Below are 26,837 nucleotides of genomic sequence, written 5' to 3'. Positions count from 1 at the left end.
CATGAGAGATCCTAGTAGTCGCCAACCCATCTCCCTCGCATCCATTTCGTGCATTCCATTAGAATTATACGACGGCCAGCTCATATGTTAATGCCATTAAGAAAGTAAAATCTATGTATCTCACCTCTTACCGATTTGTTTTGCACTACTTGAACAAGATTTTGTGTCAGTTGTATAATAAATAACTGCCATAGGTGAGATTTTGTAAATGTTCCAAAATAAGCATGATTGTTATATGTGTAACAATTTATTTTCCTTGATCATCCTGTTAATCATTTAAAAATCGAATCTAGCTGTGATTTATACATTAGCTTAAAACAGGAATTTGTGAAGTTCATGAACCATGAGAAGGAACTGAGTGAAATTTGGCATACAAGGCTAGGTATTCATACAAGTCTGGTGGTACTTATGCATCAAAACGCCATCATATTACAACTAAGCATCCTTCAATCAGTTTTGATGGTGCTCTGAAAATGACTTATCACAGCATTGATGAATGTAATGGACAAGTGTCAACCATAGCTGACTCCTGGAGAACATCACTGCCAAACTCGTATACTAATTCAGTCCTCTCCTGTCCAGATGCTGTTGCTTTCTCTATGCGAGGATTTGGTGAGAAGATGACCATGGAGTCTTGCCTCATGGGCCAGACACAGTTGACTCCATAAGTACCCATAATTAAGTTCTGTGGATAAGTAATTGAGGTGGTTTCCCAATGACTTCCTCTTAGAGTGTTTTTATCTTGACACCATCACTCAATGGCCACCCAACTGGGGTCAGATGCCTTCGCAGCTGCCTCACTGAGGGAGAGATGCTGCCCAGACTACCTTTTGTCTGGCTTCCCTTCAAACTGACTACCCTTCAAACTTTCTGGCATGGGTTACCTTATCAGAGGAAAATATCTTTTCTCACAAATCAATATATACATCAGAGTATGACCTGAAGAAGGTCTCAGAGAAGGCCGAAAGCTTAAACTTTGTGAAATGTGAGTGCCCTTTTATTTAATCTTCATTTTGCTCTCATGAGTGCATCTATGTAATCGATATATATATATATATATATATATATATATATATATATGAAAAACCAGAGGTATCAACCCTCATGTTGGTTTGATTGGTGATGGTAGAGCTCAACTAGTTCTTAACCCAACAGCATATGAAATACACTTGTACACAGATCGGTTTTGGCGGACCAGTTCCTTTTCTTGTGCAACCTGTAGTTTCCTAGGTAGATTTGATATCCGAAAAATCATTACATTTGTATACACCCAGATGCATCACCTGAATTCAGATCTGGGTTTTCTTCTGACTCTCCCACCACTCTACTTGCTGGACTGTCATGTCCCCACATTCCCACAGATTGTAGTGTATTTATGCTGATAACCAATTCAAATTATTTCTATTATTAATTAAAACTACTATGATATTATGGAATGTTATTTTTTCTGTAGGTGATTAACTTCTACATGTACATTAATTGTTTGATTCATTTTATTTTCACTTTGTAAGGGGTAGTTGTCATCAGTAAAACCAATTGAAGTTTTCTGGGCGTTGCTGTATTTCCTTTCCAATGTTTTCGCACAGCCTTTTAGCTGAGGAGTGGGGGGGACCTTGGGATTTAATGGCGCCAGAGAGGGCGGGGGGGGACAGCGGGGCGTGTTCCGGGTTTGGGCCTTAGTTACATTCACTACCGTTGCAAACGCAGCGACTGTTTGACGTCACACTCTTGTGGCCATCGTCAGCTGTTCGATTCCGTTTTTTAACACGGAGTGTCACTTCTATGGTCACAAAACAGATCGCAATTTCATGAGGGAAGAGTTGTGACGAGTTAGAGATCGTACGGGGAAAGTTTGTCATAGCATTCTAAAGGATCACGAAAATGTCTTCGCCAAGTGCTGGAAAGCGTCGTATGGACACAGACTTGATGAAATTGTATCCTTTCCGTGTGGTCGAGTGATATTGCTTAATTTGCGCGATATGATGCACTACTGAATCAGACCTCGGAGCAGCACAAGCTTTAGCGTTTTCGACAGCTTACTCCGCGATCACCTTCTTTATATTGGTTGACATAGCATTAGATCTTATTGTAGCCATCAGAAACAATTTTGAGGACGAAGCATTTACTACAGTTACTTTCTCCATTGCGTATGTTTACAAAAAAGTGATATTATTCTGCATATCTTAAGGTCAACATTATCTTTCTGTCAACCATGACATTCTTTTGTAATTGATTAGGATGTTTGCTGAAGTCCTGTCATTATTGTACTTTGTAAATTAATTATATTTATTAGTGATGATATTCAACGTATGTCACCAAAATCGTCATACTCAGGTTATCTCAGGATGAAGTGTCAATATATTTGTTTTAGTTTTAAGTTGGGATATGTCAATGATTCCCTTCTCAATTGCCTGTTGCGTTGTTTAAATTATGAAATCAAGTGAAAATGTACAAATCTGTGCCTCATGTTCCTTAACATCTCTAACAGAATCGAGAGCAAACATGAAGTTACAATACTGAGGGGCCTAAATGAATTTTGTGTCAAATTCTTTGGGCCACGAAGAAGTAAGTAAAGTATTTTTCTATGTTTATATATTGTATGGGTTAAGCTGAAATATAGGGATCTCGTGCTATAAACAAGTATTGTTTTCACTGTTTAAAATTTTTAGTTTGCCTCGTAATTTTGCTGATTAATGGGCATGGGCGTTAAATTTCTTTGGGTGGCAGAAACGGCAAGAATATTTTGAGGTGAAATCAGTAATTGTATGCGTTGTACACAAATAATGAATTAAATGAGCGAATGTTTATTAGTGTCATAGTGCATTTGTTGTTGTTGATGAGAATGACTGGTGTCAGAAAGAAATCATGAGTGACCAGCCCTTATGCTTAGATGATTTATCGTCATTGGGAATAAAACAACCGAATATTAGTGTAACATTGCGATGAAGTTAGAGAAAACCATTGATTTAAATGAAATGGAGAAATGGATTGTTAAAAAGCAAATTTAATTCCATATTTTTAATCTTGATTTTCCATTTTTTAGCCATTCAATTGCAAGTTTTATGGTAAAACTTATTCATCTTACGGAATATCTGACGATATTTGGTCAGTTCCTCTCCGTGTCAGTTGTCATCTTCGCAAATTATATGGCAGGGTGGTGAGCGAAGGGGAAATAGCCATGGCTGGAAACATTTGGAGGATTTCTCACACAGTTGGAGATTTTCTTGGCATACTATCCAAAAAGTATTTTAAAATTCTAAGATGTGAAAGCTTTTCTTTCTCAAATCTTTTTCCTTGGCTTACATGTATGTCCCTTGGTCTTTTTGAAATTTCCCTCCCATATTTCTTCCATTATATTTTTAATGTAACCTATTGTATATCAGGATATTGAAAATGTCGCTAATTATTCTTTTATGTATAGTGCTCCTTTTACCTTTATTTCTTCCACACTCGTGTTACCGTCTTCATTTTTTACTTGAAACTATTCTCTTGTTCTTTAGTATTTATCTCCTGTGTCATCATCTCATTTGCAGGTCTATTGGCTTTCATCTCTAATAAATAGAATCTCACACTTGACACGAGTTTTGCATGCAGTTGCCTCTTTTTCTAAGCATCCTATTGTAGCTAAATAGTTGTCCAATGGTATGATGCTTTTTCTGAAAAATCTTGGGCAAGTATAGCTCTTCGGAGATCATGAAACGATATAGGAGAGCTGCAAACCTGCTAGCATAGAGTTGTTTAGTAAATGATGAACCTAGCAACTTATCAACAAGCCATTTAAGGAAATATTTAGTTATTTAGTGCTATACATGAGCAAAGCCCACTAACGAATTTCATTAACGAAAGTCTTCTATTTTATTCTGCATGGTACACCGCAAGCCACCACCAGGGTGTTTGACAGGGAGTGATTACACAAAACGTGTGCCACATAAACAATTATTTTTATTAATTTTTAGTGGCAATATATTTCTGTAAAATAATACAAATAAGGAAGATCATGGTAGATGTAACTATAGGTACATTCACTATGATATTTAAGTGAGAGATATTCTTCCCTGTGCATACAAGAGGAGCTGTAATTAACAAGAAGGATAATAACTAAAGCTAGATGAGATAAAGACAATGCACTAGGCTACTAAGAAGGAAAAAATAAAAATACCTCTCGCCTATTTTGGTTAAATAATGTTTGTCTGATAACTTGCAGGGATTAATTAGAAAGCGTCAATCTTACAAGGTGTGTCCCAAAAGTAGTAGCACTGAGTCGATTAAAAAAAATAAATTGCCAGAATTGATACATTCACTCAGAAGTCTTGAAAGTAGTGCCCTTGTGCATCCACACACCACTGCCAGCAGGTTTTCCACGCCTTCTGGAAGTCGGCACTCACAACGCTGCTAAGCTCCCTCGTCACAGCCTGTTGTAACGCTTCCCCCGAGCCGAAGGTCAGAGGTGGAATTTGCCCTTTGAGTTTGTAGGGCATCCATAATGTTCGGCGTCTTCAACATCATCTCTACCCTCCTAAAGCAACTTACAGTATGCCACTCAAAAACACCCCATCTATCACCCATGGCGTAGATGGGATCACCATTAGCTGCCTTGAACAGGTTATGAGTCTCTTCCCCAGTTTCATGCAAAATTTGATGGCGTAGCACTATTTCAATAAATGGTTCATGACGAAGTGTCACGAGGTTATAGAGGTTTTGTAAACAAACGATCCACACACTACAAAGGCTGGGAGCCAACTGCCACCGGCCTCAAGCCTTCCCTGTGACTCCCCTCCCTGAGAACCCAGCCAGAGAAACCACCACCCATCCATCCATCTAAGAAATAGTCTGACTTCTTTTGGGACAGACCTTGTATTGTTTATAGGAAAATTATCTGAAATATATGGGCCTTTATTATTTTTCAGTGAATCAATCTTAGACTTCCTTTCCAGGAACCACTTCGATGTATGACCAAAATGCTTTCGGATTCTCTTTCAAATTTTCTGCTAATATTTTCCTTTTGAATTCGCTTAATGCTTTCTGAAATTCCTTCTTGGTATTCACCCTAGGTATCTTATAATCATTAGTGATCTCATTTCTTTTTTTTTCTAGAGATATCATCATTCTATGTATTTTTCATCTTGGCATGACATATCCTTTGACATGTTAACATTTTTCAAACTTCTACATTGTACCATCTAGGTTCCATGCTATCTTTAATAAATTTACTTGGAATGAACCTGTTGACTGCTGAGAGGTGATGCCAAGGAAGTGATTCTATGTATCATAAATATTTCTCTGTTTACAGTATACCTTAAAATTTACAATTGAACAAGTGACCTGGACTTAAGTTTATTTTAGTCCCTCTTTCTAAATGGTAAATTTTTCTTCGAAGTTTCTTCTTTCTGACCCCATGTAGGGAAACTATAAATCACTAGTGGCTAAGCCTGGCTTCGCCTGACCAATTTATTGGTACACCTGTGATTGGATTTAATTCGTATTTAGGCTTTTTTTATGTGTGTGTGTGTGTGTGTGTTAGGAGGTAGTATTGTGTAAATAGAAATGTAATAAATCCTTAATGAAGTAATTATTTTTTTTAATATGAAACATAATTCTGAAATACTGCTATGGTGACAAACATTAATGTATGTAATTTGATCATTATTGCAGCATGGTTTTATGTACAAAATATATTCATAGTTTTTCCATGTGGTGCATTGAAAAGTAAACCTTGTTTCGATGAAACACTTGAACATGCTCTGTTAATTGACCATGATAGAAGCAAGGATATTAAATGTGTACCAATTAATTTCCACCATAAATACTCCCAATTTATATACCATGATTTTAACTGTATTACTTAACTGTAACGAAGAGGGCGTGAACTGTTGGCTCTGAGTTTGTAAGGTGATGGTCCTCTAGCCAATATGGATTTTTTGTGGAACTTATTGCCAATATTTCAGCCAACTGTATGACCATGAACAGAAGTGGCCTTGGCCCTGGGGAAGAAAACAACAATGAATTACTGCCTATAGTCAAGCAAGTCACTCATTTCACCATAGGCAGTACTTCCACGGGCACTACTTCCCCGCAATAAAACTCTCACTCTTGTTGATAGTTGCCTAGTTGACCAAAATATTGTTATAGAATTCCACAAATTATCATTTTTGATAAAGGTTTGTCAATTCACAAAATTACTTGCCTTAGTTTCCTTTTAAAGTTAACTTTTAAATAAATAATCTGAGACTATAGGAGTTTGTTACTGCTGTTTACAATTTACAGAATGCCTATTCAGCTTTTGGCATAAATCATAATATGCATTTGCAAATGAATAAATAGCTGGAGAAAGAATGTGACATTTTAATTCTCGTTCCTCATTTAAGTAAATGAATTGAAATCTTAATTCTGAATCAAAAATGTGCTGCCACTTGTGTGTGAAAATTTTATTCTTCAAGAAATCAATTTTTTTATCTGAAAAATTTCCAGAAAAGTACATCCAAATTGGACCTAGCTTGTTTTACTTTGTGTATTTTTACTCTTAATTGTGCAAACAAAATTAGAAGCCCTTACTTTAAGTCTTGCCTGAGATGCCCCCAAAGGAAAAAGCCAACAAATTTCAGATTTAAGTATAATTCAGATAAGAGAAACCAAATTCAATGAATATGTGTAATTGTATTGTAACAAATATTAGAAAAAATTGATGAATCTCTTAAAAGGTGAAATTATAGTGGACACTGCAACCAACATATCACCACCATAATTCTTGTCACTAATATCATAATTTTCTACGGACCTGGAAATAAAATTAATTACTACATTTAGCTGAGTTTGTCTGTATTAAGCTAGGTTTCCGTCAAGCAGGTAGCATCACAGTTGAGCAGAGTTACTGATAGATATAATTTTCACAAGTTAATTCAAAGTTCATTTTGGTAATACAGACTCAGTGATTGTAAAGTTGGCTATTTTTTGTTAACTTCTTCTACAATAGCAGAGAAGCCATTGACGCACTTTAATATTAGGATGAATTATTGATTGAATCAGAAAAGCCTTTTCGGTGTTGGTTGGTAAGGAAGTTGACTGGTGAATAGAGTTTATTGCCAACTTTGATTTAAGCCTAATAATTAGCAGCAAAAATTTTGTCATCATTGATACTTCCTTTGCAACAATTGCCCCATTAAAAATTACTTTTAAGGGTCTGTTGCTGTCACCTAACACTTTTCCAAGTCACATCACTCAAGAGTCATTCAAGGGAATAATAATTACATAAAGGATTGATTCTACCTGTTCTTGGTCATCAGTAATATGAGCTTGTGGTGTCGAGACCTAGGATTCATTAATGCCGTACAAAATTTTGTTAGACTCCCTTCATAACTGCTTTTGGATGTCCATGGTCAATGCTTCAATAACATAAATGAGTAGATTGGCACATGATCTGTATTCTTTTGTTTAAGCTCCAGAGTAATATTCTTTCCCTCATTAGTTCATTCCAAGAAGAGTTGCAGGAAGGAAGTGCAATGAAGATTTCCATTCGTCAGATTTTTACAATGCATTGTCATGTCTTGATAAAATAGAACTTGATGAATGAATAGTAAATTTATGCATAACATCAGAAAAATTGATCCAAAAATGTTTTTTTTTTCAAGCTTACTGCGAACTTATTTAAATTACTGCAAGGGTTTGGAAACATTTCTTTTTGGGACAGATTTTGTTTTCTTATAGATGATGGGTGGATCTGTAAATGTTACATGATATATTGAATATTCTTAAGCTCCCCTATCTATGAAAACATATCTATTTCAAATGTTTTAGCAAAGCCTTTAAGGAACTATTTATTATTTTTAGTTCCTCAAATTTTCATTGGTGGAGCTTTCTGATAATTTTCCATGCCCATATGGTATTCTCAGCAGCCAGCTCACTTGACAGATGCCATAGTAGAGAAAGGTTGTTTCTGAACTCTTGTTTTATGTATTTAGGAAAATTTTGGCAAAACTGGGAAATTTGCAATTGGTTTTTTTGACTACCCTGTATTACTGTAAATCTGTTTGCATACATCAATTCTTATTTTGCAGGTAGCAGTAAAAAAAAATGACCCTGTACTCTCAAAAGGTTGTAATATTTCACTTGCTAACAGAAATGTAGCTATTGAGACAAAAATTTTATTGAAATATAACCATAATGATAGTGGTTAGTAGTGTTGAGTGGCAGAGCCACCTATTAATGAAAGCATAATATTCAATGTTCAAAGCATGTTTTGACATTACTAGAGAATTGCATTACAAAATGTGGGTGATACAGTTTACATAAATAATTTATTTGATAATCTTGGCTCACTAATCACAGTTTGTCAGTTTTCTTCCTAAAGAGCATGACAGACATACATCAATACAGGTAGGAGCTGAACATAAAGAATTAGTGAAATACATGGGCAACATATATTATGGCCTCTCATGATATAGATGGAAAAAAAGGTATAGTTCCTTTGAATTTGAATGAAGATGTTGGAAAAATAAGAGGTTTACTTCAATTTAGGGTTGATATTGTCATATGTTGCGGGAGTGGGTGTACCAAAGTTCAATTTCAATAGCAGGGAATGATTTCTGGTACATTTTGGTTCAATGGAAAGGGCAGTCAAAATTACCATTGACATTGCTTGTTTTTGGGAGGTACATAATAATATGAAGGACTAGTAATGAAGTTATCAAGTAGGTAACATGGCTTTTCGTAAGTAAGCATTCATAACATAGGAATACTTTTTAGTCAGTCATGTTTATGGTAGCAATAGTGGTCAGTTTTTTCTCCCTGAATTTTAATGCCCTTCCTTCCAATTGAAAGCCCACCTTTATGTGTGAAATGGTATTCTCCGAAGTTTGACTTTGAATGTTGACGCATGGAATTGAACAATATGCTTTGCACAAACATGCATAAAGTTCAACAGTTTCAAAAATACAAAATGTAAGAAAATGCCGCTACTGCGATTCTGGAGGAGTGGAAAGATATAAGTACCTAATGTCACTTTTGATACTGAAGAGACTTTAATGGAGTTGGAAGTTTGTGTGAAGGAATACTTAGATAAGTGACTAGGAAAAATACTCGAAAATCTTCCAATGAAGTAGAAGTGTGTGTGTGTGCTGACCACATCTAAATCTGCAAATTTGTTTTGCAATTCAAAGAGTTCATGGAAAGGACAGAATCTTTGAGCGTTCTACACTTTTTGCATAAGAGTATCTTTGAAAGATCAACACTTGCTAGTTGAACTTGTTAGCTAAACGGTATGCTGAATAATTTTAATTATCAATGTCTTCTCTTAAAAAACTGTGCTGTTATTTTCCATTTTCATACTGTATGCCTTTGAGAGAGTACAATATTACTGCCATACTGTCAGATGGCTGAATTGAAAGTGAATAATTGCCAAAGTTCATATAATTGATGCCATCCGATCACTTCTGTCCCTCTTTCCATTCTGTGACATGGCACATAAAGAGACAATGGAAAACCCAGAACATCATCATTTGCTGTTAATGCGAAAGGTACTGAAGGTGTTTTTGATTTGAGGTGCTCCCTGCTAACAGCATTTTAGTTTCATAGCATGATAATGTTAGCAAGGGGGCTAGCATATTTTTTTATCTTAAGAAAGAAAATAAAGCAATACCTGTCCCCAGTGGGTGATATCCTATGGAATGAAGCCTGGTTGCTGGATGATCTCCCCTAATACGTGGATGAGGATTAGGCAGGTTTACTTATCTATGTGGTTGATAGAGGTTTCCATTGTTCCTTGCAGCACCATATGAGGGAGGTGTATGGAAAGTCAAGGTCCATTTGCCAGAGCATTATCCCTTCAAATCTCCATCAATTGGATTTATGAACAAGGTTTATCACCCAAACATCGATGAAGTATCTGGAACTGTTTGCCTGGATGTCATCAATCAAGCATGGACAGCTTTATATGGTGAGCCTCCCCTAACTGTGGAGTAATTAAAATATTTGTGTGTTTATGTAAACTACAAACATTGCATGTAATAAATTGAGTAGCTTCAGGCGTGATGTGGTGGAAGTCGAACTTAATGAATTACTGATCGAAGCACTTTTCCATTTAATAAAATGTATGATTGTTTAATGCATCAAAACCCGGTCGTAAAATAAATTTTATTAAGTGGAAAAGTGCTATGATCAGTTATTCATCGTATGTAATAATTTAATGTTCTTGGTCTTGTCACTTCCAAGGAGTGGGGACAAATGCCATGGCTTCAGTGTTAGTTTAAAACCAAATGTGTGTGCTAATCATAATTATTTTATAAACTGAAGTATATGCTAAGCATAAATCAAAGGAAATTCCTAGGATGTTTTCTCTCATTTTCACATAGTAAAGAAAAATCCACGGAATTACTTACAATATTTGCAAGATGAAAAATAGTATTGAACATTATTAAGGTGTTTAAATTAAGTATGTTTTAACTATTTGATTGGCAATTTGACCTAGAGCTTATTCTGTAAAATTTTTAGTGATTAACAACATGAGTTTATCGCAAAATTGCCACTTCTATCCTCTTATATTCTGTGTCTATTTCTTCCCTTGTGATATAAAGCCCCCTGAGTGTACGCTGCGTCACCATGTAATATCATTCCATGGAAAGGAATTTCTAGGTTTGTTTTATTCACCCCTGAGTAGAAATAGATGTTGGCATACACAATGTTTGTTTTATATTTTACTTGCTCTATGTGCACTTCTGTGAAAGTAGATTTATGGTCCTTTCTGATGAATCAATCTTGAGTGCCTTTGTCCTTAGCGTATAATGGATTATCACATTTTTATTCCATTTGTGGTAGGTTGGAAGTATTAAGAAGACTGCCATGATATGAGAAATTGAAAAAAAACATTTAGTTGTGTAAAGTTTCAGCATCATTTGCGATCAATATGTCATGCTCAACAATAATGAGATCATGAAAGTGGAGTACGTGGTGTTGGAAATAGTTTTCTACGAAATAATTATATCTCAGTCACAGAGTATTGCAATTGATGGTTTGAAGTTGTGGCAATAAAGTTTAATGTATTCAGATGAAGGGACGTGGTAGTCCAGGAGGTAGAGCTGGCCAAAGGGCCCAGAATCGAATCCTGGGCATGTCTCTCTGGGAACCCTGAACTTCACCTGAACTGTGTGATTTTTCGGGTACCAGCATTTCCTGGGAAACCATAGCTTTCACAGGGAAAGGCACTGCCCCCCCCCCCTACTCTGATGTGTTGATTTCACATGCCAATCAGGCTTAGTATTGGGTGAACACTGACATCACCAACCAAACCGACCTTCGGATTGATTGCTGTGTTTATGTTCAGATTATGTATTATTGTAGGCTTCTATGAAGTGAAAACCTGCATTTTTTTCTTTAATTTTTGTATTTCCCAGCCCATAAGACATTTATTTTACTCCAAAGTGTGCTCTAAAATCAGCCTGAATCTTATGAACCGAGGGTATATGAATTTAACTTTGACCCATAAGATGCAAGCCGATTTGCTGGAAAAAATACCATTGAGTATTTTTTTCCAGCATCAGGTATAGAAAATGGTAGAGCGAGAAGGCGAACATTATCTGTAGGTTGTATCCCACCTGCCAAACGTTAGCCACTTTTGAGTTGCTTCAATGGTTTCCTATTTGCTGTGTGAGACTCTGTTTTTGCTAGTTTCTTGGCAAGGTTCCGTAGTGGGAAGAAGGTTAAGAGAGGATGTGAAATGAATGAGCATGGTTGAATTTATTTTAAGAATATTGACAGCTAAATAAAAATAGTAAGCCAAGCATAAGAGTTAATGGGACACACAAGTGAGTGAGTGGATGGTAATGAAGCATGCAATGTAACAGGGATGAGCAATCTCTGAATGACTGCTATTTATGGTTTTATCAACATAATAGAGACGGATGCATGGAAAAGTTTGAGGTTGGAGATTTAAATATGCTTGTTCTCTTATATGCTGGCAATAAATTATTTATGTCTGGAAACCAAAAAGGTTCTGCAGGGAACCCTGGATAACTTTAGTGAGACGAAAGAGAGAATGAAATTAAGGGTGAATGCATCTTGTATTTGATAAAGAGAATGAGAATACTGCTTGCATAGTGAATGTAAACATAAAGATAACTGTGCATTAGGATGTTTTTTTTAAATGTTTTGGTAGCATGATTCTGGAAGGTTAAAGGCATAGATTGAGAGATAAAAATGCTTGAGATTACTGAGAGTGGGATGATTGGCACTATGTTGAATATGTAACAAAACATGAATGTTTGTCTAGGTCAGCTAGGGTGACTTGTAGAAAAGTGCATCCTGCCTACATCATTCTATGGAAAAGAAATTTGGGGATGTCAGCATAAGCAATAATGTCAAAAAGAAGCCATGGGTATGACTTACTGCAGGATTGTCAGTAGCTAAAATAGGAGGGAGGGATAGGATGAAGAAGGAATTGAGTTTTGAAAAAGTGTGTATTCGATGCAGATTGAGGTGGGCGTGTTTGAAGTGTGCTCTGTTGGTCTGGTAATGTTGATGGGAATGTGTGAGAGTTGAGTCACCAGATAGACAGGTGGTAGTGTATGAGAGCAGATTGAATGGTTGAAGAGGAAAGACTGGACCAAAAACGTCTGGGGTGATTGTAATGGAAGAGACTCAGGAGGCTAGTAGGATTCTCATGATTTGAAAGCATCAATGGAGTCAAATGCATAGTTTTATATGTTAACATTGTTTCAAGCTATTATGAACCGTACATTTGGAAAAAGCATATTTTAAACTATTAGTGTTGGTATAAGTTTTGCTGCTTATTGAAATCTGTTAGTGACAAAGATACAGTTGCTCTCTATAGTTATTCTTCACCATTTTCTGATGGTTTGGATGTTTTATTCAATTTGCCTTATCCATTTGTATCTAATATACTCTGTGCACTGCTATTAAGTTCATGGAAAGATTTATTAAGAAGGGCCTGGACATTATTTGGATTCATATCTGTTTTGTGTGCTTGTATCCTCCTGTGGCAGATTGAGTGTAATCATGTAGTCATCCTCATCTTTTGCCTTTCAGACTTATCGAATATCTTTGAGTCATTCCTGCCTCAGCTCCTTACATACCCCAATCCAATAGATCCCCTCAATGGGGATGCTGCAGCGATGTACCTCCACAAGCCTGAAGAATATAAGAAAAAGGTTCAAGGTATGTAAACCACTGAATTTTGCTTGTGAAATTAATGAAAGGATGATGGAAACCATTTGTAGACTTGTCCTTAATTTTTGTTTGAATTTCTCTCTGGATACCTTTGAAATTTATTTAATTTAAATTGTACTGTGCCTCAAATATTATCAAAACAGGGTGACTGGAAGTTATGCTGCTGTATCTTGATGGAAATTTAGATAGATTTTTAAACAATGATGTAGGTCATATTGTTTTGAGACCTTCTGTGTGAAATTTTACGGCAAAAAAGTACATATTTATGAAGTATCTGGTATGAAATTTGCCTATCCCTGGTTAGGTTTTTTAAAAAGATTTTTAAAGAATGCATTCACTAATTTCAATCAAACTTACATGTTGTCTTTCAGACATTGATTCATTAGCACCATTGATTCATTCAATCGTAATTAACTGACTAGGATTTTTTCAAAGTAATATTTGTTTAGTAAATTCTATAAAACATATAACAATTAGTCTTAAGGTTAATACTTCCATTACAATGATTTTGTTGCTTTAGGGAATAATGACAATATAGTTTGGGAATATAATATAATATTATGTTACTTATTAAATCCTGAAATTAATGATGGTAGTAATAACTTTAATATCCATTGGGGCCTGCGCAATCTTTGAATTTTATTTTAATTCTGACGCATGTAAGGAAAAGAAACCTTTCCAAAGTTTGAAAAGTCTACCAAAGATAAATCAAAAATGCTACTTTGTTTACATTTTCCTTTGTGTTGAACGATGAGGTGACCATAGAATAAAATATGTGAGAGTTTTTGTTGGAGAAAATGGATCCAATGATGGCATGTGTTGCAATAGCATGACCGAGAATTTCTTTCAGCCATCACTGGGAGAGCTCCTTCCTTTGTTGAGGTAATCCTCGACCACAAATTTCAGGGAAAGGAGTAACATGAAAAATGATCCCAATAACCATAATGATGTCCTGCCAGAACACTTGCTAAGGAAGGAATATTAAATTAATTCTATTGTGTGAAGTATTTAATTCTGTTGTAACATTCAAGAATATATCTTCCAATTGGTATCAATAAACTGCATTGGAAATAATTTGTAACGATATTAAATAAATTAGGTCATCTATCACCAGTTATGTACATATTAGTAACTTTATTCGATATTATTGCTGTTGTTTTCCAATGCGGTTTATTGGCACCACTTTGAAGATCTATTGTTGGCTATTAAGTGCTTAGGTGACTATGCAGTGATTTTTCACGTTTTGTGCATTTCTATTCAAACATTGGAAAAGTTGTAAAAAAAATTTTTACTGTTTTTGTACCAACTTTCACTGTAACCTGAAAGTTATCCTTAACTTGAAGTGTAGCCTTAAAATACCATGGTCTTTTACCATCGAGTTGATAGAATATAGAAACTTATGAGTAGTGAGGGGTTAGATAAGGTTGTCCCTTATCACATGTGCATTTCTATGCAAATGTGGAGGAAATGGTAAAAAAGGCATGGGAAGAACTGGAGATGAACATCATTGGGGAATTAATGAAATCAGTTCGGTTTGCTGATGACCTAGCTTTATATCAGAAAATAAAATACTTTCCACATATATTTTATTATTCACGACCTGTGTTTCGACTTACAAAGTTCAACACACAGCTTTATAGAGTAGACCCTCCTCTACTCTTTCTACTATATAAAGCTGTGTGTCCTTTGTACTTAAGCCGGAATGATGACTTTGTAAGTCGAAACCTATGTCGTGAATGATAAAATATACATGAAGGAACTAAGTATTTTCTCATTCGATATGAATCGCTTCCACAAAGTGATGCCTCAAGCCCTTCTCTTGACCTAGCTTTAGTTTGCCAGTCAGCCAGTAGTTTGCAAACATTGCTGATCACATTGAAAAACTAGTGTCATATGTATGGAATGAGAATAAATGTTAACTAAACAAAGGTTATGCAATTTTAGAGGAAGAGGAAGACTAAAGGAGTTCATGAAATAGAGCAGGAAGAACAGTTTACCTATCTCAAAAGTGTTTTTGACAAAAATGGACAAAGTGGCAGGGAGGTAAGAAGAAGATTTGCATTAGGCGAAGAAGTTTTCACAAGGAGGAGGGAATTGATGGCAGGGACACTGAGAAAGGATGTAAAGAAAATGTTTGTCAAAACTTTGATGTGGAGTATGGTTTTGTACAGCGCGGAAACATGATCTTTGAAGCAGGATGATAGATGTAGATTGGAGGCTTTTGAAATGTAGGTGTGGAGAAGGAATGAGAAGGTGAAGTGGACAGAGAGGAAAACAAACAAGGAATTGCTAAACAAGGTGGGGGAGGAGAGGGGTTTGTTGGGAGAAATCAAATAGCGGCAGGAATGATGGATGCTGACCATTTCGACGTGCAATGGGATGTTGAAGAACGTAATTCATTGGTGAAATACATGTAAATGTCAAAGCTATGGCTTACCAAGAATAATTAAAGAACATGATGGGTTTGCAGACTTGCCATGTTGGTGGCTTCTGATGGAAGAGCAATGGCCAATATCACTTTCCAAATTCATGGGATGTTGTTTCAAAATGCCATACCAATGCATAACTTTAAATGGATCAAACTAACAAAAGAGATTTACAAGGGCAATAGAAATTGCAAAGGGCAACGTTTCAGAGCAACAGGCTATGGCACCTCAATAATTCATTGTCTGGCATAATAAATGATTTTGTTTTTACCTTGGTTTATTTTAATGAAGAGAGCAGTGTTAAAATTTGAATGTAAGTATTAATATTGCTAATAACACTTCGACATCAGTTTCATTCGAACGAGGAAGTGCAAGAGTGGGTGTGGTTGTGGATCCGTCGGTGACCTAACTCTTATTACAAAACTGGAATTGATCGTCTCGTCTCCAAGTGGGAGAAATGTATTCATGCTTTTGGTCATTACCGTAATTTCCAATCCATAATGCGCACCTTATGTGTAACGTGCACCCAGAACTTTGTAGTTATCATGAATTTGTATTGATACCGTGCACCCAGGGCTTCATAGTTATCTTGAACGTGTATAGATGCCACGCATCTGTGTATACCTATACATATGTGGGTAAAAATTATATATTATGTGTGTAAAAATATGTCTATGTTTGAATTTTTTCAATTTTGATTGCATAACGTGCATCGTCAAATTTTTGATCATCTGAACATTTTTGAATAGGTAACGTGCACGTTATTGATGGGAAAGTACGCTACTTTTTCATTAAACCGTTCCACGGTTTTGTAGTAGTGAGTATTCAGCTTTCCTTTGATTGCCCCTCATAATTCTGTAGGGATCAGTGATATTGTAATAATGACGAATGGAAGCAATTGGTACGTATAAATATTTAATTTTTTTAAATTAATGTTTTACTTTATAAAAAACACAAATTATTAAAATGTAATTTTTTCAAGTTTGCGGAAATTCCTAGGGGAGGGGGGGGTAACTACCTCCTTTAACCCCGTCTCCCCTTGAATCTCCTCCAGGTATTTAAAGGGTATCTCATACTTTAAGATAATGATACATTTTCTTACATGTCAGCAAGTTGAAGGTTTGAACTAAAAAGTAAAACTTGTGAGGGAGCATGCACTTCTTTATTTTCACTTAGAGAGGTTTATTGCCTGTTTCCCATTTCCTCTTGAATATGACATTTTTGATGGACTTGTTTAAGGCCATATCTTTTTGAAGAGTGAGCAATTGGGTGTAATGTGATTGAATGTGCTTGAATTTCAGAGTACGTCAGGAAATACGCAACAGAAGCCGCGCTCCGTGAGCAAGAGCAGGCAGTTTCCTCAGAGAGTGAATCCTCAATGTCAGATTTCAGTGAAGATGAAGCACAGGATATGGAATTATAACACAGGAATATATCACGGGTTTTAATATAGACTATCCAAAGTTTAGATTTTCAAATAGCTTGTTTTTAGATGAGACATTATCTCTATGTGTTGAACACACGGTTAAAGCTTTAAAGCTGGATATTCCAGCCTTATACTATGGAGTTGTTTATTTCAGTTTGAATATTGTTTGTAAGAGGTGCTGATCATGATCAGTTCATAGATTTTTCTGTTTCCTGCCAACAGAGGAAGTTCTCTTGTTTGGAATTGAAGAATTGGAATGAAGAAATTCGTGTCAGGAAGTGGGCAAGTGGAATCAGAAACCTGTTTCATTTTGGCAGACACACGTGCCACCATTTTACTTGCTGTCCTGCTGTCATACAGTATTTGTTATCCTGTCATGAAGAAAAGGTTTCATTTATAGTTCATTTATCAACATTATTGAGTTATGATTTCTTTACTTGTCCTTGCAATATGGCATATTATCATCAAAAACAATTTTCCAAATCATTCCTTCACTTGTAGTTTTCTATTCGATGAATTGAAGCTCTGTCAGTAACATTGGGGTTACGAGCAAAAAAAATACCTTATTTGCACATATTACTGAGCCCTTTAACTACCAATTATTCAAAACAAAAACAATTCTCTTTGTGATAATGAGTGCTATATACAGTTGACCTGTCATGGAGAAGATCTCTATATTTCAGTTTCTTTTGCATATAATCAAATTTGAGATTAATTTGGCCTACGAGGGAATGCATATTTTGTGGTACATTCCATGGAAAAATCTTACTCAAAAAAAACATTTATGCCTGGAATGAAGATGTCTCATTTATTAAAGCTTGACATCTGTTATTGAATCAGGGTTTGTTTTGCTGCTATGAATTGGGTTTTACTATAAAATAATTTGTCTTGCAAAATTTCATCTCTTTTTGGAGCCTAATTGGGTGCACTGTAATTTTTAATATATTTTTTTTTGGTGGCAGCTCTTTTGGAAAATACAGCTGATATTTTGCATTTCACATTTTAAGGTATTATTCTTTATAAAACTTCTGTTGCTTTTTGGGCACCCAGTATATCTAAAGTGGGTAATTTGTATTTTCTTTACAGTATGCTGTCAAATGTATGAAAATCACTGATGACAACAGTGCAGTAGAATTTTATAAAAATTTGTTTTGTGACTTGAATTGTTTTCTCCTGAAATATCCCTTTAAATATAAATATATATAAAATATACATTGCAATATTATTACGATAATTGTAAAATTGTGGAGGGTCCTTATGAATTTTTCATGTGAAACCAGAAAATGGAAAATATTTTTAATGTTTTGTTTCAATCATTATGAGTGACAATCAATGAATGGGCTAGGTGATGATCACAGTTTTGTGAAGATGTTTCAATTCATATTTTATTTTGTATTCACCAACAGAGCTGGGAAAAATAATGTTATGAATTCAGAAGAAGAGTGCAACAAATCTTTTCCCAAGTTTGACCAGTAGAGCACCAAATTAACCTCTTGATCCATTCAGTATCCTTTATTTGGTAGATCGAGAGGCTCTCTGCATAGAAGGCTTTTCAGTCTTGTGGGCGTACATTTTTGAGTTTTGTAATGATATTGTTTTATATAGCCTGCTATGTTGTTTGATACTGGAGAAGTACATGAATGCTGTTTTTTTCTATGCTGAGCCATATGAAATTAAATCTATTTTTTGCTTTATGTATTCGCAAGGAAATTTTTCAAGACGTGAATGAGCTTATGAATTTGTGCCCAGTTGAAGTCTCAATTCAATCTCTTATTGCAAATGGAATGCCTTGGTCTCTCGTCACCCATCCTAAAGTGTACTGCCTCACAAAAGTATTTAGTACGTTTTTATGCCCTCCTTACTTAGGTACACAATGCTGTGCTACAGAGATTTTGTCTTAAAATTCTATTGTAAATGTAGTGGCACAGGTTTTTTGTTCCCAAAGGCAATCTGTGAATTTTGTTTATCGAAGGCCCCTCTTTTATTTTAAATTATCTTTCATTTTGTAGTTGTGTGTAAGAAATACTTTTTTTCTCAATGCAATAGGGTACTTATGTGGAAAAGAATAAAAAGAGGAAAATGAATTTCTAAATACAACTGTACTCATCTTAATATATTGGGGATGTGCAGATCACGTAAACTCAGGCCAAATTATATTCTTATCCAAACTCTTTAACGGCATATGAAAAATTAATACATGTCTTTCCAGTGTTAAATTTTGTTCTGATGCACTGCAGGTTGCAAATTTGAAGATTTTTGGGACATCTTTGCAGATCAAAGCAGTGCCATTTGATCGAAAAGCTTTCAGATTCATTTAACAGCCTTGAAAATATTCAGTATGTGTACCCGTAATGAATAACTTACATTCTTCTGTGAAGTACTAATAATTGGAAATTTGCAGTTAACCTTATGTATGTACATGCATTTCATTCCTGGATCAAGTTAACACTTCTGATTTTCTTTACTGTGTAAAGGTTAGCATCACATAATCCCACATGAAGTAAAATCAAGTCATATGATACCTTAATCTGAATTTTGCAAACCGCCCCTAATATTTTTCATACATTGTTCGACTAATACAGTTGGAATACTTAGTGGTACTAATATAGTGAGCTATTTTTAAATATGAGATTGTAGTGCATTTAAGGGAATGAAGAGAAGGGTAATAGTGAAGGAATCAATAAAGTCAGCATTGGGAATTGAGTCTAGATAATTCTTTTGTGCTTTGGATGCCCACAATAAACCATGAAGCACGACTCAGTTCCTCCACCTTTAACATGAAGCAAACAATTGTACTTGTTTGTTTGTATTAAGTATTAACTTGCAAGCTTTGGAGTGCTTCGTTGAAGGTCATTCATATGATGATCAATGTGTATGCTGAAAATAAAACCTCTCTGCTAACTTCACTGATAGTTCTTGTACAAATGTGCACTATAGAGATTTTTTTTACTTCCTTCAGTGATAAAAAAACTTTACTTCCTCCCATTTTATCTGCTATTTTTAATGTTCCAGGACAGGTTAAATTTGTGCTCATGAATATAGTTGAATTTGTTTGCATTAAAAGGAGTCTTCTAAGAGTTTTCCATGGGGTCATTTTGACTGGCTCATTATTTTACATATTTGTCCTTTGATATCAAATCTTCCTTTTGAATCAAGTGCTCACTCTGAAGGATAAACCACCACACCAAAAGGTTTTGCATTGCTTCTTCTTTTTTGGAACCATTGTCTGGCTGATATCTTTGATTCATTCAGAATATTTTTCATTGCATGGTAATGTATGTCTCATCCATTCAAAAGATATGAGTATTCATGGCATGAGGATTGAATATTAAAACTAAATTTATCTATTAGCATTTTTCTGAAATATTTTTACGATGCCTATAGATGTAAATACTAAATCTATTAATTTAACACAATATTACTAATCCACTCGGTTAAAGAATCAAGTGGAATGTAGGTTTAAAGTCATTGAATGTTGCTGCTGACTGAATTTAACAATTTACCTGTAAAATACCTGTCTCATTTATTTTTTTGAAATGTAATTTAATTGAGTGATATAACTTTTCAGCATAGCAATAAAAAATGATATTCTTCAAATGTGGTATATGAGTAGTTTATGTCAAAAATCAGAGTTTGTGGAGTCACCTGGAATAGAAACAGCCCTCTTGAGTGTTTGCCATAGTTGTGCTGAGTCCTCTTAGATTGTATTATGAACTAGTCTTGATTTGGGTTCATATCAGTCTAATCTAACGTGTCTGTGGTAATTTACTAATTTTTTTGATTGAGGTCACCATGTAGTTGTAGAGTTGTTCAGTATATTCACTTGAGATTCATGTCCTGTTTTTTTATGAGTGAGGTCTAAGAAGTTCTCGAATGCATTATCTTTTAGTTGTTTAACTACCTTGGTTGTGTTGTCTTCTCAAGACCTGACGTGTTGTCAGCAGAAATATGTGACTGATTATGTCAATGGTTAAGTTCATGTATTTAAGGGGTAAATGGCATATTAGACGAGTCTGTTAAAGATCTACGGGTCAAGTCCACCATCGGTTATTTTATTGGAGGCAGTCCACTGAGAAAGAGTTGGGAGATTCATAGGATTGACGTGGATTGTTGAACTTGTCCATTCCATGCTTTGCCAAACAAATAGATGCACTGCAAGGGAGGCATTACCCAAAGCAGCCATAGCTGCAAGCACACTGATCCCGTGATAAAAGTGACATTCCAGCCAATATGTTCCAGAGAGAGTCCTTTCCATTTTTGCAAAAATGTGTCATTGAATCTTTTCGTGAATGTAAACATCTGTCTCACCATTGTGATTTTAGTGGAAGTGTTTTGGCACAATAATCTTTAGATGTAAAAAAAAACACCAATTGAAAATCGTGCCTTCTACCTGTTGTCTGCTGCAGATTGGTAAATTGCACATCTTCTTTTCAAAACTTTAATTGACCTCTGGGTCTGACAAAAATCTTTCACTATATGCTTTGCTAGAACAATATAATATGGACCTCTTTATGTGTAAATTTCACTTTATTGAAAATGAGTAAGGAAAGGCATGGAGATCAGTAACATTTTGTGCAAGGCTTAAAATTATAGTGGTCGTGAGTGTGTTTCCTTCCAATTTGCCCTTCCAAAATCTACATAAATGGTCAAATCGAATAATAATAATTATAATGTAGGAAATAATTTGCTCCAAGTGAACTTTATGGGTACTTCCTTGATTTTTTGCTGTGATTTGGATTCTCAAAGCCTTATGTAATGACTATCACTAAATAAACGAGTAGAAATGTGTTCATCTATCAAGTCCCCCATCCATTTAAGGTGGAGGGTATCCCATTGGGGTATGCACTTGATTCAAAATCTTTAAGGACAAAAGGGTAGCGTTCAAATCCTACACTGCACATTGCTTCCCTGTATTGTGCACCGAATGATAGTTTGGGCCCTTAGGTGATTTGGAGTCACCTTAGTTACTGGAGTGCCAAAAATAGCAAACATTCATAATGAAGCCCTCCCAATCATTGAGGATCGATAATGGAATCCTGTGCTTCCACACTACTGGAGCCACTACTGAGGGAATGCATTTGAAGTAGCCTGGCTATCATTTGGGTGGCTTTGCATTTTCTGCTTGCACTATTTGTTCTCATGTAAAGTATGCCAACTCCTCAGCATTTGTTCATTTCCTGCTGAATGTGAAGTTCCTTTTGTTGTTCATCCCATGAGGTCTCTCAGCATCACCATCCGCTTCATGCACCCCCTTCATCATCATGGGAGGTGAGTGTTTGGTGGCAGGTGACCATTACCTTGCCATTGTTTCTTGACAGTGTTTTTTTGAGATGCATACCCTTAATTGTCTTTCGCGGGAAACTCCTTAGGAAAAATATACCGTGCACTGAATCTCTATCTGCATTAACTCATCTTCTTTTGGTGTGCCTATGCTGCTGCCATTGATCTCCTGTTCAATTTCAATGTGGGCCACACTTTATGGTGTGCCATTGAAATCTTTCTATCCCATGCAAGGGATCAACAGAACAGAAGGGATATGAAATTGGAATGTGATTAGATTGAGTGGTTTTGGGAAGCATTTACTTATGATGTCCTAAGGGAAGGCAATGAACATTTTCATGAAAGTATTCCGAGAGGAGAGGAGACTTGTTTATGTTTTGTTGGTCGCGCTGAACTTGAGATGTCACCATGCCCCTGCCCTTCCCTCCTGGTTGAGTCTGAAGTGACCAATGTTGGTTATATGTTGGCAGGCTAAATCACGAGGCAAGAAAGGCTCACAAGAGCAATTGATAGTGTTGCCCTGTGTTGGAGGAGTGTCTGCATTCTATGATTGTCATTATTGGTTGATGGTAGAAATTAGCATGTGAAGGTGGGTAGAGGGTTCCTGGCAGGCAGGCTGTTTGGTGTAGAATTTTCAGGGTGTGGTCAGCAGTGGTAGAGGTTTCTCTTGATGTTTTGAAATGCCTCTCAAATTTCCTTTCGGAAGTAGATATCATTTTTCCAGATCAAATGCCGTCTTCCCTGCCAAAATCTTGCATTGCCTTACTATTCTTGTGTGAAATCAAAAAATTAGGCTAAGCTTGGAAGTAATTCCTCGTTTGTGACCATTTTCTTCTTCTCAGCATAACTCGCTGAAAGTCTTGGAAGAGGTTTTCTCTTTTAAAATGCTTCCAGTGGTCACATATGTGATTAATATTGAAGTACTGCTGAGAATTGGAAATTATTGAGCTCTGCCCCAGTAGAAAAGGAGACCGTTCAAATCCTCTGTTGATGTGGTCTTGTTCTGTTAGAATTTAGCAGGTATTGCTGCACAATTGTTTGCATTTTCAAGAGAATAATGAAGTCTTTGGGATTCTTACTTTAAAGTGCAGGAGATTGAAATTTGATTTTGTGATTTATATTTTTTGGGTTGGACAAGCAATCTTCAGAAATATGATGTGATGTTTTGAAGCACCTTCAATGAAACCAGATTAACTTTATTCGTTTGAGTCTTAAAGATTTGATTCAATATCTCAAGTAATAGGTATGTGCTACATAAAGTGTAGGTTTTTGCAACTCTTAGATTTTGAGTTAGATTCTAGTTAAATGCTGATCTGAAAACATCATAAAATATGCAGTTGCTAGGAGTTAACTGAGGTATTGCTCATGGTGACCTATTGTTTTTCTGTGTCATTTGATAGTTATCCTCCTGTTTTTGCACTTTGTGGGTCATCATTGGACAATTTGTAGTAGTAGTTAATAGGGAAGGCAACTGACATCTATGATAATTTGCACCATTAGGAATAGGTGGGTGATTTGGTAGGAAATCCAGGGGATGAAGGAAGGGTGGGGAGAAACCTGGCATTGACATTAAACCACAAAGCATCCCAATTAGGGAGTGGGATACCCCTGAAAGATCGTACCACCTCTGGAATGGCCCTCAGGAGTGGGAAGCCAGTATGTTAGCTACCACACCATCCCAATCTCCACTCGGTTATTTGATGTACTGAACAGCCAATTGGCGTGATATATCACATTTTCTAGGGTCATGTTCACTAGCCTGCTGTTTTGTTTTTACACACATTAATTTTGATAACCTATATCTTGACCTGGTCTGTGTGTGGTGACTGGCTTGTGGAAACATTGTTGCCCAGGGTATTTTTTTCCATTGCATACATTTTCCAATAAATTTCATTTAAATTATTTAATGGTCTATTTTATTCAAATGTGCCATGGATTTGATTAATCATTAAATCTTAACTAACGTTGAGAATGTGAGAGAATAAACTATTCATTTAGAACTCTAGACCCAAAATAACTATTAATATCATATTTTTAAATAGCCAGTTTGCAATAGTTTCTGTAGTTGGAGTATGATATTCAATTAAAAATTCATCTTTTTCAGTGTTTAGTATTGATTTAGCATAGCACAGTGAAAGGTCGACAAAGTGGAAATGTTCTGTAGTGTTAGTTATCAGTTGCTTCTATTTGTTTTGTGTCATTTCATGCGAGGAACTGAAGTCAAAACTTGAAGTGAAAAATAATATTTTGTGTTATTTTGCTTCCAGTTCTTTGTCTTTGGTTTCTGCAGTAAATTTAAAAGGAATTTATTCTATGATGTTCTTATTGTGGTTGCGGGCATAGAAAAAGTAGTCACATTATCAGCTGTTTAAACAGGCTAAATGTGGAATTGTCCTATCCTAAGTCCATACTATTGCATTTACTCACATTTTTCCTCATAATTTCTGTTGTAATGTTGGAATAAAAACTTACCAAATTTAACGAAAAAATTGGAGCTGCAATTCTTTTAAATAAATTCAGGTCGGACTCCACTGATGATCTAAGAATGATCTACAGTAATTGTTCATTTCATGAAATTATGTTAATGGTTTGGTATTGCTGTTAGTGGAACATCTATGATCTAGTTGTCAATGAAGTAATAGTTAATGAAAATAGTGAACTTGGCAGTGGAGTGTGGATAATGGCTGTATCAAGAGGCCACTTGCTCTTTAGAATGAAAATGTTATAACACAGATGAATGTTGTTGGAATCTCGATCAAATTCATAATGGAAATATTTGCTGATGGGAGAAAACATATTGGTGTAATAACGTGCGTGTTTGTGTGTGTATAACTTGTCTGTACACTACTTGGCTCAGTCATTAGCATAAATAACTCTTCATGTAATATAATGCTGTCATGATCCTGGTATATTTCGTGCAGTTTCAATGGGTCAGAGATAAACATTTTTTATCCATGTGGACTTCTGGTAAATTGAGATTGAAATTAATTCAAGTTTTGTAAAAGTTATTTCTATTAAAATTCAGAAGGTAAACTCTTTGATGGAGTAATTGCATGAGTAAATATGGTATGTTTTTGTATGTTGATGCTTTGATATATTTTCCGTTATAAAAGCCTCGTATAATTTTGAAAAGTGCAACATGTAAATTGATTCATTGTTTGGAGCCACCCTGCCTCTCTTTGCCCGGCTAGCATCAAATGTTTGGTATATTTTCACACATGCTACCACTTGTTAGTGAAGTGAGCATGGTAATTTCTTCCATTTGCGATTTTGTTTACTGTAAATCTTTTAAGTTAATCATGGCAATATTTGAGGTAGATTTTTGTATTTATACTCCTGGAAATGTGAGATTGTACTGTAATTGTATGCTGTGATAACAGTTAGCCCACAACAAAGCATATATTCCTAAGAATTGTTTCACTCACAAACATTTATTAATACCTAATGAATTTATTATACCATGTATATTCACCTAAAAATTAATGGAGTTGGCGATGCTTAATACATACCCATTTTATATCACTGATGTTTGAAAATTTAATACAAATGATGAGACAGTCAAAAAATAAGTGGATTTTATTGATTCAAAGGTATTGCTAAATATAATTGTCCATTGTTAGTGTGTGATAGTATTTTAACTGCATTTTTATTTTAAAACTTAAATCATAATTGTGTCTTGGGGTTTTGCAGCATCTTTGATGGATGCCACTGAGGTTTGTTAGATTACGTTCATGAGCCTCTGAAATATTTCTTTGTGTAGTGTAAGCTTTCCTAATTCATCATTGAATGTAGAAATAATATTGTAGGAACCATGTTTGTACTAAGTGAATGAATATTAAAATTTTCTATATGTTTTGTGTTACAAATTATCATTTAATTGGACCATTGACTTTTATTCCTTTTTATTTTATATAACATCTTAAGTGTTGGAATCAACTTGTCAAGTTTCCTTTTATTTCACTTATGATGTCCAACAATTTATCAAAATACCTCTGTGTGAAACTTGGAATTGTGTATGGTAGAAGGAATATTCTAATATTTTTATTTTAGCATGACAATTTCACATGAGCTATATGACTGCATCGGCAAATTTTTAAATTCTTTCAGGAGAAATAGGAATGAAATACAATTTTAATTATTCATGGTAATCTATCGGTTAAGATAGTTATTTTATGGACACCAGCCTCCAAATGTTACAGGGACAATTCCCTTGTCTCTCTTGGCAAAACAACTTGAAATCCAAAATCACAATTAGCCCCTCTACAATTCCTTCATTACTTTCTTCATTCTGTCCATGCCTGTCATATTCCTGCCCTTTTCCTCATTTACCTAACATTTTCCCCACTATTAGTCTTCAACATCCCAATGCCAATCAATATACTTTGAATCTATTTCTCCTGTCTCCTTATGATTTCTCTCAGCTGTCCTCACTTCCCCCACCATACCTAGAACTTCCTCATTTGGTTTCCTTTCTGTCCACTTAGTATTCCTCACCCACATTTCAAAAGCCTCCAATATGATTGAACACAATA

The 26,837-nt window shown here is 35.4% G+C and overlaps 1 protein-coding gene across 1 annotated transcript; it reads left to right on the top strand.

The window, feature by feature from the left end:
• Positions 1-1,739: 1,739 nt before the first annotated feature.
• LOC139693316 (ubiquitin-conjugating enzyme E2 H-like) lies at positions 1,740-26,171 on the top strand. Its single transcript, XM_071591431.1, has 5 exons — positions 1,740-1,934; positions 2,489-2,565; positions 9,761-9,928; positions 13,033-13,161; positions 16,901-26,171. The coding sequence occupies exons 1-5, from the start codon at positions 1,882-1,884 to the stop codon at positions 17,020-17,022; spliced, it is 549 nt and encodes a 182-aa protein (XP_071447532.1). The 5' UTR covers positions 1,740-1,881; the 3' UTR covers positions 17,023-26,171.
• Positions 26,172-26,837: the final 666 nt, after the last annotated feature.

Source organism: Hetaerina americana, unplaced genomic scaffold (genome assembly GCF_022747635.1).
Source record: "Hetaerina americana unplaced genomic scaffold, ioHetAmer1.1.p SCAF_46, whole genome shotgun sequence".
NCBI lineage: Eukaryota > Metazoa > Arthropoda > Insecta > Odonata > Calopterygidae > Hetaerina > Hetaerina americana.
This window is presented reverse-complemented; position numbering and strand designations above follow the sequence as displayed.

Excerpts from the sequence above, each read along its gene's own strand:
- LOC139693316 (XM_071591431.1), top strand. The coding sequence starts at position 1,882 with ATGTCTTCGCCAAGTGCTGGAAAGCGTCGTATGGACACAGACTTGATG. Across the intron at positions 1,935-2,488 it reads GACACAGACTTGATGAAATT|AATCGAGAGCAAACATGAAG; the intron begins GTATCCTTTCCG and ends CATCTCTAACAG. Across the intron at positions 2,566-9,760 it reads ATTCTTTGGGCCACGAAGAA|CACCATATGAGGGAGGTGTA; the intron begins GTAAGTAAAGTA and ends TGTTCCTTGCAG.